This window comes from Saccopteryx leptura, chromosome 6 (genome assembly GCF_036850995.1).
Source record: "Saccopteryx leptura isolate mSacLep1 chromosome 6, mSacLep1_pri_phased_curated, whole genome shotgun sequence".
NCBI classification, from domain to species: Eukaryota; Metazoa; Chordata; class Mammalia; order Chiroptera; family Emballonuridae; genus Saccopteryx; species Saccopteryx leptura.
In genome coordinates, this window is record NC_089508.1 from 124,363,296 (window position 1) to 124,383,100 (window position 19,805).

A 19,805-nucleotide genomic window follows, 5' to 3' on the forward strand; every position below is an offset into this window, starting at 1 on the left:
CCTTGGATGCGTGCAGTGAGCCTGGGGTATTTTCAGTCACTTCCTATCTATGAACACTGCAGTACTGTAGCCAACACTGCTATAATAAAATATAATGCAGAAAATGAATTTCTACACCTACAAATTTAATAGAAATCCATAAAATACGTTATTATAGGAGTTAGTACCACTTAGTCACCAGAAAAGGAATCTTTTGGAATATTTTAAGTCTTTCTGTCTAACCTGTTATAAAAAGCCTAAAGATCTTTTCAGAATACACCAAAATAACCTGTAATTCTCTGAAATATTGTCTTTTTTCCCATTTTAGCATTTAAGACAGTTTTCAGAGAGTCATAACTTTATTGCATTACGTTAATCACCCTGCACTTCACAGGGTATAGAAATGTCTAATCACTCTGTTGTACACCTGAAATTAGTATAATATTGAATGTCAATAGTAATTTAAAAATAAATTAAATATATATATTAAAATCACCTTATTTTAGAGTCCTTTAATAATCAAGAAGGTACAGAATATTTTTCTGATCCATTGCTATATAAAGATCGAGTTGAAGAAATGAATGTTTGACTTGGATTTAACCAATGATGATCTTGAAGAGAATTCCTGTTTGATGGCAGATGGCCCACTGTTAAAAAAATCATATTTTAGTTGGAAAATATCCATGGAAATGTATTAGTCTCCATGGGAAAACAAATGATGAAACATAGATCCTGCCCAAAAGAATACATTTCTTAGAGCATGAACCAAACTAGGCAGGGACAGAAGACTGGACCAGGTGACCCAGCCACCTGCTCTAGAACATTTGAATCACGTTGATTCCTCCCTCTCCTTCATTCCCTGCAGTCACTCACTAAGTCCTTTTATTTTCTCTTAAGTATATGATAAATTTATGTTCTCATCTTTTATTACTAATAGTCACTAAAATACATTGAGATAAGGCATGGGGTATGGTTTAGAATATTCTAGTCTTCATAACAACTTTGAAAAAAATAGATATTAGGATCTCCATTTTACATAGCAGGAAACTGAAACTACAAAGAAATTAAACAACTTGCCCCCAAAATCATCTTTATCTTTGAGCTGTGGTCTGCCTGATTTTCTTGCCAATACCATTTCCCCCACACCAGGGCCTCTTGGCGGTGATGCTGCCATGTGGCCTTGTTCACACTAGTGCACTGGTCTTCCTGCTGGTCTCTGTCCCCGCCTAGCCTCTTCTTCCTGTTCCACCACAGAATTGCCCACCTGTCTCAGGTGGGCCCTGAAGCCAGAGAGATGTCTCATTCATCCTATCCCCAGCACTAGCACCAAACTCCATGTGTGGCACATTGGAGGTGCTTAAAAACTTGTGTTGACTATGGTCCTGTTGCTTTTTTTTTATTTAAAAATCTATTTTCTGCTCCTCACACTTACAGGATAAAATCTGATTTTTCAGCTTCATCTTTAGACACTACCCTCTCCCACATGGTGCATGTTCTAGCCACATTGACGTTGTTCTTAACTGAATATGTTGTACACACTTAGGCTACTGTGCCTTTCTGTATTCTGTTTTTCTTACCTAAAGTGTGCTTCCTCCTTCTGTTTCTAATGTAATTCTACTGTTTATCTTTCAAGGACGAATTCAAATGCTTCCTCCTTTTGAAACCTGACTTCTCCCCTCTAGAAGAATTAGTCCTTCCTTCCTCTGTATTCCCAAAACATATTATTTAAAGATTCATTAATGAGAGTAAGCATCTTGTATTAGAGTTAATGTGTATGCTTATTTTGCTTTCCACCCTCCATCCAGACTGGGAGGAGGTCAAGTAAGCCTGAATGTATCCTGACATCCCCAGTGCTGCGCAAAACTTGACATATATATGTTCTCCAGTTAACCTTTTCATTTCGTGAGGTTAAGGTCATTTCTGTTGAAAAATTATATCCTATGAATCTATTAAATTAATTACAGAGTATTAGAGCATTTATATTTCTGGGATCACAGCCCAATAAAAGTGAAGATAAATTTTGATATATCCAAAAAGTACAAGATTTCCATATTGACTGTCCTTATTAATACAGATGATTTCCTTACTCTGCACCACAAGTCTTAATGTATATATAGAGAGAATGCGCCCTGTATATATCAATACAGATGGTTTCATTATCCTGCACCACAAGTCTTAGTATATATATAGAGTGCTATATATGTAGTGGGCTTTCAATAAATGGTGAATAAATGAATGAATGAACAAGTAAAATAATATGCATTTATAATCAATAAAAAGAAGTGGACATATGACCGAGAATACAAAGAAAACTGAAAAGACAATCCTAGAAACATCGGTTGACAAACTTGCTAAGTTTGCTGAGCAGTATTGAGAAGGGTGTCCCTGTCGAGAGCCCGGCAAGCTTGCATTTGTTTTTACTGAATGTTGGTATCAGAACTATAGAAACTGGAGATTACTTCTGCTTTATTTTGTAACTATATAACTGTTTTTGCTGAATCTAGGCTGCTTAATATTCCACTTATTTTTCCAATTGTTTGCTTGACAAAACTTTAAACAAAATAAATTTTATTTTGTAATTAATATTCTTTCTTTAATTCCATGTTATGAGGCTACCTATTCAAGTTATTTACAACTGTAATAAACATCATATAGTGCTCCAAACGTAGGCTGTTCATGTGGAAGGCTCTGCAAAAGAAGACACAGTCAAGACTGCCTTATAATAAGAAGTACAAACCTTCCTAGAGACAAGGAAATAAAAGGACAGATCTAGCCATCCACAATAAATCACTGTACACATTTTATTTATAGTTTTGTACACTGTCCTAATAGAAATGGGACTACTTTTCTACTTGCACAATTTTTTTAACCAAAGCAAAATAACCTAAGTGTTGAAATATAGCATAAAGATACAAAAACAGACATACTAATTCTAATTAGGAATGTAATGATGTCACATTTTTTTGTTTGTTTGTTTGTTTTATTTTTTATTTTTTTAATAATAATTTTATTTTTTAATGGGGTGACATCAATAAATCAGGATACATATATTCAAAGATAACAAGTCCAGGTTATCTTGTCATTCAATTATGTTGCATACCCATCACCCAAAGTCAGATTGTCCTCTGTCACCTTCTATCTTGTTTTCTTTGTGCCCCTCCCCCTCCCCCTTGCCCTCTCCCATTCCCCCCTCCTCCCCCCCGTAACCACCACACTCTTATCAATGTCTCTTAATTTCACTTTTATGTCCCACCTACGTATGGAATAATGCAGTTCCTGTTTTTTTCTGATTTACTTATTTCGCTTCGTATCATGTTATCAAGATCCCACCATTTTGCTGTAAATGTTCTGATGTCATCATTTCTTATGGCTGAGTAGTATTCCATAGTGTATATGTGCCACATCTTCTTTATCCAGTCATCTATTGACGGGATTTTTGGTTGTTTCCATGTCCTGGCCACTGTGAACAAGGCTGCAATGAACATGGGGCTGCATGTGTCTTTATGTATCAATGTTTCTGAGTTTTTGGGGTATATACCCAGTAGAGGGATTGCTGGGTCATAAGGTAGTTCTATTTTCAGTTTTTTGAGGAACCACCATACTTTCTTCCATAATGGTTGTACTACTTTACATTCCCACCAACAGTGTATGAGGGTTCCTTTTTCTCCACAGCCTCTCCAACATTTGCTATTACCTGTCTTGCTAATAATAGCTAACCGAACAGGTGTGAGGTGGTATTTCATTGCAGTTTTGATTTGCATTTCTCTAATAGCTAAAGAAGATGAGCATCTTTTCATATATCTGTTGGCCATTTGTATTTCTTCCTGGGAGAAGTGTCTGTTCATATCCTCTTCCCATTTTTTATTGGATTGTTTGTTTGTTTGTTGTTGAGTTTTATGAGTTCTTTGTATATTTTGGATATTAGACCCTTATCTGAGCTGTTGTTTGAAAATATCATTTCCCATTTAGTTGACTTTCTGTTTATTTTGTTATCAGTTTCTCTTGCTGAGCAAAAACTTCTTAGTCTGATGTAGTCCCATTCATTAATTTTTGCCTTCACTTCTCTTGCCTGTGGAGTCAAATTCATAAAATGCTCTTTAAAACCCTGGTCCATGAGTTGAGTACCTATGTATTCTTCTATGTACTTAATTGTTTCAGGTCTTATGTTTAGATCTTTGATCCATTTTGAGTTAATTTTTGTACAGGGGGAGAGACTGTAGTCCAGTTTCATTCTTTTGCATGTGGCTTTCCAGTTTTCCCAGCACCATTTATTGAAGAGGCTTTCTTTTCTCCATTGTGTGTTGTTGGCCCCTTTATCAAAAATTATTTGACTATATATGTGGTTTTATTTCTGGACTTTCTATTCTATTCCATTGGTCTGAGTGTCTATTTTTCTGCCAATACCATGCTGTTTTGATTGTCGTGGCCCTATAATAGAGTTTGAAGTCAGGTATTGTAATGCCCCCAGCTTCATTCTTTTTCTTTAGGATTGCTTTGGCTATTCGGGGTTTTTTATAGTTCCATATAAATCTGATGATTTTTTGCTCTATTTCTTTAAAAAATGTCATTGGAATTTTGATGGGAATTGCATTAAATTTGTATATTGCTTTGGGTAATATAGCCATCTTGATTATATTTATTCTTCCTAGCCAAGAACAAGGTATATTCTTCCATCTCATTATATCTTTTTCGATTTCCCTTAACAATGGTTTATAGTTTTCATTATATAAGTCCTTTACATTCTTTGTTATGTTTATTCCTAAGTATTTTATTTTTTTTTGTTGCAATCGTGAAGGGGATTATTCTTTTGAGTTCGTTCTCAATTGTTTCATTGTTGGCATATAGAAAGACTATTGACTTCTGTATGTTAATTTTGTATCCTGCGACCTTACTGTATTGGCTTATTGTTTCTAGTAGTCTTTTTGTGGATTCTTTGGGGTTTTCGATGTATAGGATCATATCATCTGCAAAAAGTGATACCTTTACTTCTTCTTTTCCGATATGGATACCTTTTATTTCTTTGTCTTGTCTGATTGCTCTGGCTAGAACCTCTAGTACCACATTAAATAAGAGCGGAGAGAGTGGACAACCCTGTCTTGTTCCTGATTTAAGGGGGAAAGCCTTCAGTTTAGTGCCATTTAATATGATATTAGCTGATGGTTTATCATATATGGCCTTTATCATGTTGAGATATTTTCCTTCTATACCCATTTTGTTGAGAGTCTTAAACATAAAATTGTGATGTATTTTATCGAAAGCCTTTTCTGCGTCTATTGATAAGATCATGTGGTTTTTGTTCTTTGTTTTGTTGATATGATGTATTACGTTAACCGTTTCACGTATGTTGAACCATCCTTGAGATTCTGGGATGAATCCCACTTGATCATGATGTATTATCTTTTTAATATGTTGTTGTATTCGATTTGCTAGTATTTTGTTTAGTATTTTAGCATCTGTATTCATTAGAGATATTGGTCTGTAGTTTTCTTTTTTTGTGCCATCCTTGCCTGGTTTTGGTATGAGGGTTATGTTGGCCTCATAAAATGTGTTTGGAAGTATTGCTTCTTCTTCAATTTTTTGGAAGACTTTGAGTAGAATAGGAACCAAGTCTTCTTTGAATATTTGATAAAATTCGCTGGTATAGCTGTCAGGGCCTGGACTTTTATTTTTGGGGAGGTTTTTAATGGTTTTTTCTATTTCTTCTCTACTGATAGGTCTGTTTAGGCTTTCTGCTTCTTCATGACTCAGTCTAGGAAGGTTGCATTGTTCTAGGAATTTATCCATTTCTTCTAGGTTGTTGAATTTAGTGGCATAAAGTTTTTCATAGTATTCTACAATAATTCTTTGTATATCTACGGTGTCCGTGGTGATTTCTCCTCTTTCATTTTGGATTTTGTTTATATGAGTTCTTTCTCTTTTTTCCTTGGTAAGTCTTGCCAAAGGTTTGTCAATTTTGTTGATCTTTTCAAAGAACCAGCTCCTTGTTCTATTAATTTTTTCTATAGTTTTTCTGTTCTCTAATTCATTTATTTCTGCTCTGATTTTTATTATCTCCTTTCTTCGGCTGGTTTTGGGTTGTCTTTGTTCTTCTTTTTCTAGTCCCTTAAGGTGGGAAGTTAAGTGGTTCACTTGGGCTCTCTCTTGTTTGTTCATATATGCCTGAAGTGATATGAACTTCCCTCTTATCACTGCTTTTGCTGCATCCCATAGATTCTGATATGTCGTATTGTCATTTTCATTAGTCTGTATATATCTTTTGATCTCTGCACTTATTTCTTCTTTGACCCATTCATTTTTTAAAAGTATGTTGTTTAGTTTCCACATTTTTGTGGGATTTTTTTCCTCTTTTTTGCAGTTGAATTCTAGTTTCAAGGCTTTATGATCAGAAAATATGCTTGGTACAACTTCACTTTTTCTGAATTTGCTGATGTTGTTTTTGTGGCCCAACATATGGTCAATTCTTGAGAATGATCCATGTACACTGGAGAAAAATGTATACTCAGTCACTTTGGGATGAAATGTCCTATAGATGTCTATCTTATCCAGGTGCTCTAGTGTTTTGTTTAAGGCCACTATGTCTTTGTTGATTCTCTGTTTGGATGACCGATCTAGAGCCGTCAGTGGTGTATTGTGGTCTCCAAGTATGATTGTGTTTTTGTCAGTTTTTGTTTTAAGATCAATAAGTAGCGGTCTTATATATTTTGGTGCTCCTTGGTTTGGTGCATATATATTAAGAATTGTTATGTCTTCTTGATTCAGTTTCCCCTTAGCCATTATGAAATGGCCATTTTTGTCTCTGAGTACTTTTCCTGTCTTGTAGTCAGCATTATCCAATATGAGTATTGCTACACCTGCTTTTTTTTGGATGTTATTTGCTTGGAGTATTGTTTTCCAGCCTTTTACTTTGAATTTGTTTTTATCCTTGTTACTTAGATGAGTTTCCTGTAGGCAGCATACAGTTGGATTTTCTTTTTTAATCCATTCTGTTACTCTGTGCTTTTTTATTGGTGAGTTTAATTCGTTTACATTTAGTGTAATTATTGATACTTGTGAGTTGCCTATTGCCATTTTATATCTTGCTTTCTGTTAGTTCTGTGACTTGTTTGATCCTTCTCTTTCGTTTTTCTATCTTTTGTTTTTATTTGGTTGTATTCCATACATCTTTCCTCTGTTGCTATCTTTTTTATCTCATGTGCTTCTGTGGTGGTTTTTTCAATGGTGGTTACCTTTGAGTAATGAAAAGGGTCCCTACCCTGTTCATTGTAGCGAACTATTTTGTGAGTACTTTTGCACTCCATCGTCCTTTGCTACTGTTAATCTCCATCTTCTCCCCCTCTTTCTTTTTGTTGTTGTCACAGTTTAAATTTGGTTTTATTGTGTTCTTCTTGGAGCTTTTAGTTGTGGCTCTGTTTTTTTTTTTGTTCTTTGTATCTGATTGGAGAACCCCCTTTAGTAATTCCTGGAGTGGGGGTTTTCTGATGATAAATTCCCTCATCTTTTCTGTATCTGTGAATGTTTTTATTTCTCCTTCATATTTGAAGGATAGCTTTGATGGGTATAGTATTCGTGGCTGAAAGTTCCTCTCTTTCAGGACTTTAAATATTGGGGTCCACTCTCTTCTAGCTTGTAGAGTTTCTGCTGAGAAATCTGATGATAATCTAATGGGCCTTCCTTTATATGTTGTATTCTTCTTTTCCCTGGCTGCCTTGAGAATTTTTTCTTTGCTGTTGGTTTGTGTCAATTTCATTATGATATACCTTGGAGTAGGTTTGTTGGGGTTAAGAAAACTCGGAGTTCTGTTTGCTTCTTGAATTTGAGGCTTTAGTTCTTTCCACAGGCTTGGGAAATTCTCATCTATTATTTGTTTGAGTATGTTCTCCATTCCATTTTCTCTCTCTTCTCCCTCTGATATACCTATTATTCTTATGTTATTCTTTTTGATGGAGTCAGATAATTCTTGTAGGGCTATCTCATTTTTTTTAATTTTTGAGTCTCTTTCTTCTTCTCTCTGTTGTGCCTCAAGTTGCTTGTCTTCTATTTCACTAATCCTCTCTTCTATCTGACCCGTTCTATTAGCTAAGCTTGTTACTTCGTTTTTCAGCTCGTGAATTGAGTTTTTCATCTCTGTTTGATTTGTTTTTATAGTTTCAATTTCCTTGGACATATATTCTTTGTGTTCATTGAGTTGTTTTCTGAGCTCCCTAAATTGCCTTTCTGTGTTTTCTTGTATATCTCGAAGGATTTTTAGGATTTCTATCTTGAAATCTCTGTCATTTAGCTCCAAGGTTTCCAATATATTAAATTTTTTCTCCATAGATTTTTCCTCATCTAGCTGTGTTACCTCTCTTTCTTTTGTATCCATGATATTCGATTTTCTCTTCCTTAATGGCATCTGAGGGTGGTTTTGTTGATAGTATTAATGAGATTTAATAAAGAATAAAAAGTTTTAAAAAAATTAAAAAACAAATCGAAGAGTTTTTTTTAAAAAAAAATTAATAATGAAATAAAGAAAAATAAAATAAAATAAAAATTTTAAAAAAAGGAAATTATTACCCCCCTCCTTTTTTCCTCTCCTCTCCTCTCCCCTCTTTCTTGAGAAAATCTTGTGGTGAACTGTTAATTATAACAAACAATGCCTGTGATGGAGGGCCTGAATTGGGGAAAGTAATAAAGGGGCAAAAAAAAGAAAAAATAAAAAAATAAAGGGGGTATGGACCCACAAAAAGCAAATAAGGAAAAAATTTGGGTCAAGAATAAAATGATTTGCTTTTAGGTGTTGGTTGTCTAAGAGTTATGATGAGAGGAATAAGAGGAAAACAGAAAAATGGGGGGACAAATTAAAAAATTATTATTGTATTTAGTGGAACAAGAACTAGATAAAATGGAGAGCCAGGGATGGGAGCACTGCTAGTGAGTTAAAAAGGTGAAGTAAAAACCCCCCAAAATGCCACAAACATAAGTTTGAGTCCCAGATAAGATAATTTGTTTGTTATTGAGGTTTGAATGAGAGGAGATGTAAAGGAGAAAGGAAGAAACTAATATAGAGGGAGAAAAGAAAGTGAGAGAGAGAAAAAAAGAGGGAACCACTAAAAGAAGAAAAAAGAAAGGAGAGAAAGAGAGAGAGTTAAGGGTTTTGGAGTGCAACCCTCATAGAGAGAAAGGAAGAGGAGAGAAAAGATAATGGGAGATGTAACACTTATGGGTAGTGTAGTTCAAGGAGAGGAGAGAGTAAGACCAGCAGAGAGTTAATCGGCCAAGAATGATAAGAGAAACAAACGAACAAATATAATAAAATGGGATAGGTTATAAAGTCTGCAGATTATTCTTGATTTTGAGAGGTTATCTTCTTGCTTTTTCTTTTTTTTCCCTCTTCCTGGTCGGTGACTCTGTACCCCGGGTTCTGCCCCTTTGGCACGCTCATGTAGAGGTTTGCACTTGATAAGTCTCTATGACAATGTCATGTATTGTGCTTTAGTTTCGTTGGCAGTCGAGGCTCATTAGCATTTATAGGCTCCAACAGTGAGAGAGTCCATGTTCCTGGAGCCTTTCTCCTAGTCTTTCCTTCCTCAATTAGTAGCCTGATAATCCAGCTATGGGGTTGCTGCTGCCTCTGCCTGGATAGTAAGAGGCTCAAAGAGCTGGCAACTCCCCACTCTATTTCCACTCAGCACAGGGCTCTAGGTAAGGCTCAGTCAGTCCGAGCTGCTAGCATAATCAGGCAGGCTTTCCGCCCACTCAAAGACCTCTGGTTCTGCCACTCTGTCTGGTAACACAGGAGGGCGCCCACTTCCGGGGCGCTTGGAGGAAACTGTCGCTATCTGCGCGTGCTGACCAGGATATCCGGCCAGCAGTCTCACGCTCTGAGTGAAACCCCCAACCGCATGGAAAAGTTGCAGCGTTGGAATTGGCTCTCGCTCCGTCCCCGTACGCGGCTTTTGCAAGGCGCTGGGGCAGCCCGAGATTCCGCTTTGGCCCACACAAAGGCCCCTGACTCTGCCCCTCTGTGCGATAACACGGGCGCGCACTGCCGAGGCACTCGGAGGAATCACTCACTATCTGCGCACGCAGACCAGGATATGAGGCCGGCCACATTTCCCTCTGAGTGAAACCCCCACCAGCATGGAAAATTTCCACCGTTGGAATTAGTTCTCGCTCCCTCCCATGCACGGCTTTCCCAGGGTGCTGGGGCTGCCCAGAGATTCTGCTTTCGGCCCACAGAAAGGCCTCTGACTCTGCCTCTCTGTGGGGTAACACGGGCACCCACTCCCGGAGCTTAGGAAGAAATCTCTCGCCCACTAACTGCGCACCGACCAGGAGATCGGGTAAAATGGCTGCCCCGCTTGTCTTTCTTTGTTTGGGTTTGGCGCGAGTGTTAGCTTGTATTGCCCGGGTTGCCACAGGATCAGTTTTTCGTCGGCTTGGATCTCCGTGCCACAGCCTGGTTCGGCTGTTTGTGCCGCGGCCTGGTTCTATTCACCCCCTTTGCCCGCCTCAGTTTCTATATTCACAGTTACCAGAGAAAGCCGCCCTGTTTAGGTTAGTGAGGAAGGCGGAGCATTTCTTACTCCCTATTTCCTTCGGGGTTTGGTTATATATTTAGCCAATTTTTCACTTGACCATACGTTCAGGTGTATTGCGAAGCATCTGGAGGCTCCAAGTATAGGTTTTTCTGTTTCTGGTTGAAGATCTTGTTGAGTTTTGGGGGAGATTTATCGGTATCGCTTCCTACCCCGCCATTACTCTGACGTCATCTCGATGTCACATTTTTTACAATCCACAATTATATTTAGGAAATCACAAAAACATAGATCACTGATTTGAATGAACTGCATACATTTGTAGCAAAGCTTTGTAGTTAGCCTGACCTGTGATGGCACAGTGGATAAAGCGTCGACCTGGAAATGCTGAGGTTGCCGGTTCGAAACCCTGGGCTTGCCTGGTCAAGGCACATATGGGAGTTGATGCTTCCAGCTCCTCCCCCCCTTCTCTCTCTCTATCTCTCCTCTCTCTCTCTCTCTCTCTCTCTCTCTCTCCCTCTCCTCTCTAAAAATGAATAAATAAAAAATAAATAAAAAGAAAATTGTAGCAGGAATTCTTAAAAAAAAATTTTTTTTAAAAAAGCTTTGTAGTTAAAACAAACAAATAAACACCTGGGTTACCAAAGAATGCACAAAATTAATGTTTATTCCTCCTTTGTCATATTCCTGGATCCTTCACCAATGTTACATGAGGGAAAAAAACAAAAGCAAAACAAATGAAATACAAAAATTAGAATCACTAATGTTACCAAGTGGAGAAACAAATGAATTAAAATCTAGCAGCTGGTGGTCAGCAAGAACGCACAGCAAAGGCAGTGCCATAAAAGGAAACGAAGAAAATCTCTGTGTGCCCTTTACTCTCTAAAACGTGCTCCCGTGTGCCATGGAATATGTGTAAGGTATAGAAATACAAATTCTTTTTTAATATTGTGGGTGAGTAAAATGTGTTTGTAATGGTGGTTCTGCTAAGCTAACATGGAGTGAGCCAGGAACACATTTATGGATTCTGGGGGCAATGTGTACTGTAATTCTTTGATTGGGGTATGTGGGCACTCTAGCTAAAAAAAACTTAAAAACTAACATATAAGTACAAGACAAAGGCTAATGAGGCTTCTCTTATATCTTAGCAACATTTAGATAGATATCAAATTTAAATGCTGTCCACTCTGCTTCTGAAGAGGCTTTGGTTTAGCTCCCAAGTCTCAGTTGCTTGACACAGACTCCTATGTGAACATTCAGAAGGTGTCTTAAACAATAAGCCTGTCTTCAGTGATGGGGCCGTTCTTAGTAGCTATGTCTGCATGGACTAATAGCCAGTCACTATCTTTGGAGGGAGTCCTAACCTTTCCTTGTGTACCCTCCCTATATGTCTAACAGCTTCTCTGTTTTCACATTCAGTAGTCCACATTGGCACCTGTCACCTTTAGCTCTGACATTAACAGCTCCATACACACCAGCACCGTAGCCATCAAAAGGTTCTGTAAGGCGCTGCAGTGTCTCCAGCCAAAAGCCCTTGAGGTCACTTTGTCTCTGCTGTTTGTTCCCTGTGCTTGGACATCATCCTCCCCATGTGCTTTTCTCATCTTCCCACAGACTCAATACCATCCTTAAAAAGTGAGTGTTCACAGCCAGGCATTATGTTACTAGACAACCGGATATGGTTGTGCAGAGCCCAACAGTCTTCAACAGTATCGAACTCAGAGATCAGCCAAAGGTTTGCTTGCCAAGTTTTGCTTTGATCTTTTTTTCTAAGATTTTATTTACTGATTTTACAGAGGGGAGGGGTGTACAGCAAGATGTATCAATTCATAGTTGCTTCACTGAGTTGTTCATTGATTGCTTTTCATATGTGCCTTGACCAGGCAAGTCCAGGATTTCAAACCAGCGACCTCAGTGTTCCAGGTCAACACTTTATCCATGGCGCCACCACAGACCAGGCAAACTTTGATCAATTTTACAAAAACAGAGTGCCCATTTGTTCTGTAAAGAATGTTTAATACAGTGTTCTGGGTTAGCAACCTTCAGGTTAAATGCTGTTCTTTTCTTCTGTGGGTGGGGGACAAGAGGCAGGACTGATTTCCAGTTCCAGGGTTGCCATCTTGGGTTGCTCTGTAGTTTATATTCTTACACTTCTAATCATATGGACAAAGAAGAGCAAACTACTTCCCAATATACAGTGTAAAACAATACCACTTCTCAAAGGACTTATTCATGCTTTTGGTTCATAGCTCAGATTCCCCATCATGTTTACATTAAAGCGAAGTTCTTTTGCTGGGTGTCATGGCTCATCAGCTAGGAACCTTTTCTTCCTGTCCTGACCTCACTTCTTCATTACTTGTCTTTGCCTCACCTGAGAATACTTCATGCTAACTTGTCTGTGCCTGTCCCACTGATCTGCACCTTTGTTCCAGCTATAGCGTATGGTTAGGAATCCTTCATAAGATTCAACAGATACTCATAAAAAAACAACAACTTTGTAATTGTCCCACTTTATTAATCTACTTCAAAGATATTGAGCACAATACATGCCAAGAGCTGTGCTTGATGCTGGTCCCACTACAGTGGATGTGACCAGGTTCAAGCCCTCCAGGGTCACCGTGTTTAGTGAAGCAGTTGCATTGCAAGGTGGGCAGTGTCTAATAGGAGCAGGGGCGCTCTTTTCACCAAGCCTTCTTTATTTGAGTGGCAGTGAAATGGAACTCCTTTATCTGACTTCGGAAATGATTATCTGCTCTACAGAGCTCAGCACAGTCTATCACATAAAGCACCATATACGAACTCTTTAATTCTCATCTTTCTTGTGTTCTGTTGTCAGCCTTTACCTTTCTGGAATTAGGATCTAAGATTATTCATGCACTACTAGTCATTGAATGTTTGAATATTTTATATGATAATCATTGTAAGCACTAGTCTGGCAGAAATCCAGCTTTTTTTGTTGCATATTCACTTAGAGTTGACTGATGTCATTACCACCTTGTTATTGTTGAAGTCCAGTGATTTTCAACTGGTGAGCCGCAGAAATATTTAAAACACGTAAGTACCTATTTAGTCATGGACATGGATCTCTTTTCTCTTAGATTGTCAAACAAAAAAATGACAGCAGCCAATCCAATAATACAGTGTGTCCGTAAAGTCATGGTGCACTTTTGACCGGTCACAGGAAAGCAACAAAAGACAATAGAAATGTGAAATCTGCACCCAATAAAAGGAAAACCCTCCCAGTTTCTGTAGGATGATGTGACAGCATGTGTGCATGCGCAGATGATGACGTAACTCCGTGTATACAGCAGAGCAGCCCATGGCCATGCCAGTCGAGATGTGGACGGTACAGAGGAAAGTTCAGTGTGTTCTGTGGCTCGCTAAATTCGAATCCGTGACCAAAGTGAATGTGAATATCGAAGTGTTTATAATGAAGCGCCACCACATAGGACAGTACTCAGTGGGATAAGCAGTTGAAGGAAACCGGCAGTTTGGTGGAGAAACCCGTTCTGGTAGGCCATCAGTCAGTGACGAGTCTGTAGAGGCTATACGGGATAGCTACCTAAGGAGCCCTAAAAAATCTGTGCGTGAGCCCACATCGAACTGTACTGAATAGATATGAAACTGGGAGAGTTTTTTCCTTTTATTTGGTGCAGATTTCACATTTCTATCGTCTTTTGTTGCTTTCCTGTGACCAGTCAAAGTGCACCATGACTTTACTGACACACTGTAGCTGTCTGGTGTGAATCAATCAAAATTAGACTATGACAAAAAAACATATTTTTGGGTGTGCCGCAGAATTTTAGTAATTAATTTATGTGTATCATGAGATGAGTAAGGTTGAATACCATTGATGTAGACGAATGTGTTACATATTAATTTGTGGCTCTCAGATAAGATCATGTTAAGTCTGGTAAAGCCTGATGAACCGACAGGGTAACAGTTGTCAGCTTCATCTCCCAACATCAGCATTATAAAAATGTTGAAGATATTTAATAATGCAGTTATTGGCCTGACCTGTGGTGGCGCAGTGGATAAAGCATCGACCTGGAAATGCTGAGGTCACCGGTTCAAAACCCTGGGCTTGCCTGGTCAAGGCACATAAGGGAGTTGATGCTTCCTGCTCCTCCCCCCCCTTCTCTCTCTCTTTCTTCTCTTTCTCCCTCTCTCTCTCTCCTTTCTAAAATGAATAAATAAAAACAAAACAAAAAAATAATGCAGTTATTCAGTATATATTGTGAAAGCTCATTACTATGTCCCAGAACCCCCAAAGATAAAAAAATATATATAGTCTTTAGTCTCGAACTCACTGTCTGATTGAGGAAGCAGAAGTGTAAAACATGTGATCGTGAGGCAGCAGGACAAGTGATATCCGGGAGGAATGTGCAGAAGTCCACTGAAACACAAAGGAGAGCAAAGCACTAACATCCATGAGGGCAAATGTGAGAGCACAGGGGCCGAGATAAGAGCACAGGGCTGAGAGCCAAGCATTGCTTCGGTTTGGAGATCCAGTAACATCAGAAAATCTGAGTTGGACTGAGCGATTTCTTTTCTTTTCTGACTACCATTTAAGTAGTCTTTACAGAAAATGTAGCTCCTACAATGGAAATAGTAACAACTATCATTTTGTGTAGTGTATGTGATGTGATTGTGTGTGTGTGTATAATATATATGTGTATATGTGTATATATATATATATGTACAGTAAGTAGTGGATTTTTTTCACCATTTATTGTTTTGAAATGGGGGAAACAAATCATTAATTTTACTGCTTATAATTTTAGTATGCACATGCAAAATTTTAGATAACACTGAAGTATTCAAAAATAGTCAAAGTTACCCCCTAACCCAACTTCAGAGAGATTAACTATTGCCAAGAGTTATTTTATGTCTTCCCAAGTGTTTTATAAACATATTCTTTGTATTTTATGTGTTTTTTCTATAGAAATAGTGTTTTGTAAAATGTGTGTGTGTGTGTATTTTTAGCTGGACAGTGGAATATGTTATAGTTTAGGGAAACCTATTGTATTGATATGAAAACATACTCATAATATATTAAATGGATTGTTTTAAAACTAAATAGAATACTAATTATCTTTCATTGACATAAATAATTTTGGTTTAAAGGTGGTATTTTTTTATTCACATGTGCCTCTTTTGAATGAAAATATATGACTGAGATGCAAAACTTCCAGATAGTCTATTGAGAATTAGTCTTTAGCGTACTGGGTTTAATTATTGAATTGAACAAAATAGAAACAGACTCATAGATACAGAGAACAGACCCACAGCTGTCAGAGGGAAAGGGGGTTGGAGGCTGGGTGAAAAAGGTGAAGGGATTAAGCAAAGATGAAAAAAAGCTCGTAGACACATACAGCAGTGTGGTGATTATAGGAGGGATGGGGGTGAGGGAGGTGTGAGAGGGTAAAGGGGATAAATGGTGACGAAAGCAGACTTAACTAGAGGTGTTGAGCGCACGGTGCACTGTACAGATGATGTGTTGTGGAATGTTACATCTGAAACCTATGTCAATTTATTAACCAATGTCACCCCAACAAATTCACTTTAAAAAAACAAAATTTAATTTAAAAATAAAAGAAATGAAAAGTGAATATAGAATTTTAAATACCTTTTCCAACAGGTCTTTATATTCTGTTTCTTTGCATAATAAGACTGTCATTTAAAGTTGTATGTTGGGTTTTCCAGGTCTCTGGACTCGGCACTTACCAGCACTCTGCCAGGTTTGTCTGTCATCGACACACACCTTGTCGAAGTGGACGGGGACACGCTCTCCCTGTATGGCTCAGGAGCCCTAGAGTCTCTAGATCGGAACTGGAGCATTCAAACAGCAGGAATGGTGACAACAGTGTTCTTCGCTTTCATAGAATTTGATGAAATTGTCCAAGTGTTTCACAAATTGAAGATGAAGTTCCCTAATTCTCTGGTAAACATTTCCTTTTAGTAATCTACATACATGACTTGTATGTTTAAGCTAAACACCTGTTTTTAACTCTTCCTTGTGCAGCTTCTGTCTGGCAGGGAGACAGACTAAGCTTTTGTGTTGATTTTCTACATCTGGAATTTAAATTAGTATTCTTAAGTGCCCTTGCAGCTTTCTGTTACTATGGGAAATTATCTCTTTAGAAATTATTCTTTATGGCATATAAAGGCCCTATATAATTTTTTTTAATTGTTTGCTTCTACTTTGTAAAGCATTCACCAGGACCTCCTCTAACCATGTTTATACATTAATTTATTGTACCAGATATTAATGGAACATGAACGTTTTTATATAATTTTTACAGTAGTCCCTAACATTTAAAATAATTTTAGTAGCACATTAAAATTTCTTTGAGAGTTAGCCTTTTCCAATTATGGTATTATTGTATTATTTATTGGTATGCATTTGCAGAAACTGTGATTTCTATAGTAAGTTCTTTCTTGAGTTGTTGTGTTTTTCCTCTGTTAGCCAAAGTGATTTCTCTCACATGCCCTTGTTAATTTAAGTGAGAGTAGGGGAGATAGACTCTTGCATGTGCCCCGACTTGGATCCACCTGGCAACCCCCATTGGGGGCTGATGCTCTGCCCATCTGGGGCCATACTGGCAACCAAGCTATTTTTAGCTCCTGAGGCGGAGGCTCCATGGAGTCATACTCAGTGCCCGAGGCCAACTCGCTTGAAGCAAATGAGCCATGGCTATGGGAAGGGAAGAGAGAGAGAGAGAGAAAGAAGGAGGAGGGGATAGGGGGAGAAGCAGGTGGTCACTTCTCCTGTGTGCTCTGACCAGGAATTAAACCTGGAACTTCCGCATGCTGGGTCAACACTCACTGCTGAGCCAACCAGCCACGCCCTCACCTGCCCTTTTATAGTGTTTTCCCCACATCATTCTTCCTAAGTAAGATAGATAGATGTGGAGACAGTATGTTTAGAAAGGAGCATCCAATTTTATAGACAGAACACTTATATTAGCATTTTAGTTTTAGTGACTAGCTGGTTTAACTAGACTACATAGTAATTAGCAAGATACAGGTATAATGGCTAACTAGTTCTCTCAGAAGCATGGTGAGCCTGTATTTTTAAAGTTACGAAAATTTTATTTTTATTTTATTATTTTAATTTTATTTAGAAATTTAACAGGGTGACATTGATCAATAAGAGTACATAGGTTTCACGTGAACATTTCTATAGCATTTGAACTGTTGATTATTTGTATACCCATCACCCCAAGTCAAATCATTTTCCATCATCTTATATCTGTCCCTCTTTACACCCTTCCCCTCGTCCTCTCCCCCCATTCACTCAAGTCTCCTCCCCCTTCCTCTACGTTTCCTTCCCCCTGGTAACCACTTCACTTTTATTTATGTCTATAAGTCTCAGTTTTATATTCCACCTATGTGTGAAATTATACAGTTCTTAGCTTTTTCTGATTTACTTTTTTCACTCAATATAATGTTCTCAAGGCCCATCTATGCTGTCGTAAATGTTACTATATTGTTATTTCTATGGCTGAGTAGTATTCCATTGTATATATGTACCACATCTTCTTTATCCAATCCTCTTTTGAGGCCTGACTTCGAATTATACCATAGAGCTATGATAATCAAAACAGGCTGGTATTGGCAGAAAAACAGACACACAAACCAGTGGAACAGAATTGAGAGCCCAGAAATAAAACCACATATATATGTACAAATCATCTTCGACAGAGGAGCCAAAAACACACAATGGCAAAAAGAAAGCCTCTTCAATAAATGGTTCTGGGAAAACTGGAAATCCATGTTCAAAAGAATGAAACTTGACTACAGTTTGTCCCCCTGCACAAAAATTAATTCAAAATGGATCAAAGATCTAAATATAAGATCCGAAACAATAAATTACATAGAAGAAAACATAGATACTAAGCTCATGGACCTTGACTACAGAGAACAGTTTATGAATTTGACCCCAAAGGCAGGGGAAGTAAAGGCAACAATAAATGAACAGGACTATATCAAACTAAAAAGCTTCTGCACAGCAAAAGAAACTGTCAACAAAACAAATAGCCAATTAAATAGGAGATGTTTTCAGATGACAGCTCCAGTAAGGGGTTGATATCCAAAATATATAAAGAACTCACAAAGCTCAACAACAAACAGGCAAACAAGCCAATTAAAAAATGGAGAGAGGACCTGAACAGACACTTCTCCCAAAAAGACATACAAATGGCCAACAGATATATGAAAAGATGCTTGTTTTCACTTGCTATTCAAGAAATGCAAATCAAAACTACAATGTGACACCACCTCACACCTGTTAGATTAGCTATTATCAACAAGACAGATAATAACGAGTGTTGAAGAGGCTGGGGAGAAAAAGGAACCCTCATCCGCTGCTGGTGGGAATGCAGACTTAATAAAACCATCATGGAAGAAAGTATGGTGGTTCCTCAAAAAATTAAGAATATAACTACCATATGACCCAGCAATTCCTCTACTGGATATCTAACCCAAAAACTCAAAAACACTGGTATGTATAGACACATGCAGTCCCATGTTCATTGCAGCATTGTTCACAGTGGCCAAGACATGGAAACAACCAAAGTATCCCTCGATAAAGGATTGAAAATTTTATTTTTAATAATTTCTTTGTAGTTTTAATTTCAGCCAAAAATACGTAAAATCATTGTAATGAGTTATGGAATATTTATATCATTTTCAAGAATCTTTATTAATAAATGGGGTGATGTCCTCTGCAGAAGGGAAGTCACTTTGAATTCAATATTGGACGGATTAAAAGATTTCATCAATGATGTGTTAGATGGAGTAAAGGTTGTAAGTTTAGTATGTTCAGTTGACTTAATGTGATGCAGACCTATCAGCTCAGCCCAGAGTTTACAGAGCAATTTAGGGAATGATCAGTGAGTGAAGCCTCACTGTCAGCATTTTAAGATGGTTAAACTTGACATTCAGTTTTGTGTTTCATTATCACAGCACCTCAAGTTTAAGGAGACCAACCTTGCAATGCTGCAGCAATTTAATGCGTTGGCGCTGCTGCGCCGTGTGGACCAGCTGACTGTGGACCCTCAGGGCAACCCTGTGGTCAGCTTCACACTCTGGAAGTACTACGTCCTGTTCCGGCTGAGCCACTTCAGCCTGCAGAAGATCAATGGCACGGAGGTGAGCTGGACGTGGTGGTGTGGTGAGAGGGAAGGATTCCTTTCTAAGAGAAATAGTCACTGAGATGGTCAGGAATTTAAGTGACTGTGCTGAAAATTTTGAGAAATTTTTTTTCAAATCTTGACAGTTAAAAGTGTCAAAAAGCTAAACATT

The 19,805-nt window shown here is 38.0% G+C and overlaps 1 protein-coding gene and 1 pseudogene across 9 annotated transcripts in view; one reads left to right on the forward strand and one right to left on the reverse strand.

Moving 5' to 3' along the window:
- The window catches only part of LRRC49 (leucine rich repeat containing 49), a 182,496-nt gene that overhangs the window by 138,942 nt on the left and 23,749 nt on the right, over window positions 1-19,805 (forward strand). For all 9 annotated transcript variants that reach the window (XM_066342958.1, XM_066342960.1, XM_066342959.1 and 6 more), the window contains 2 exons: window positions 16,203-16,440; window positions 19,467-19,652. In XM_066342958.1, the coding sequence (XP_066199055.1) occupies window positions 16,203-16,440; window positions 19,467-19,652 (424 nt within the window). The remainder of the gene's footprint in view (window positions 1-16,202; window positions 16,441-19,466; window positions 19,653-19,805) is intronic.
- LOC136376498 (eukaryotic translation initiation factor 4E-like) lies at window positions 11,765-12,615 on the reverse strand (annotated as a pseudogene).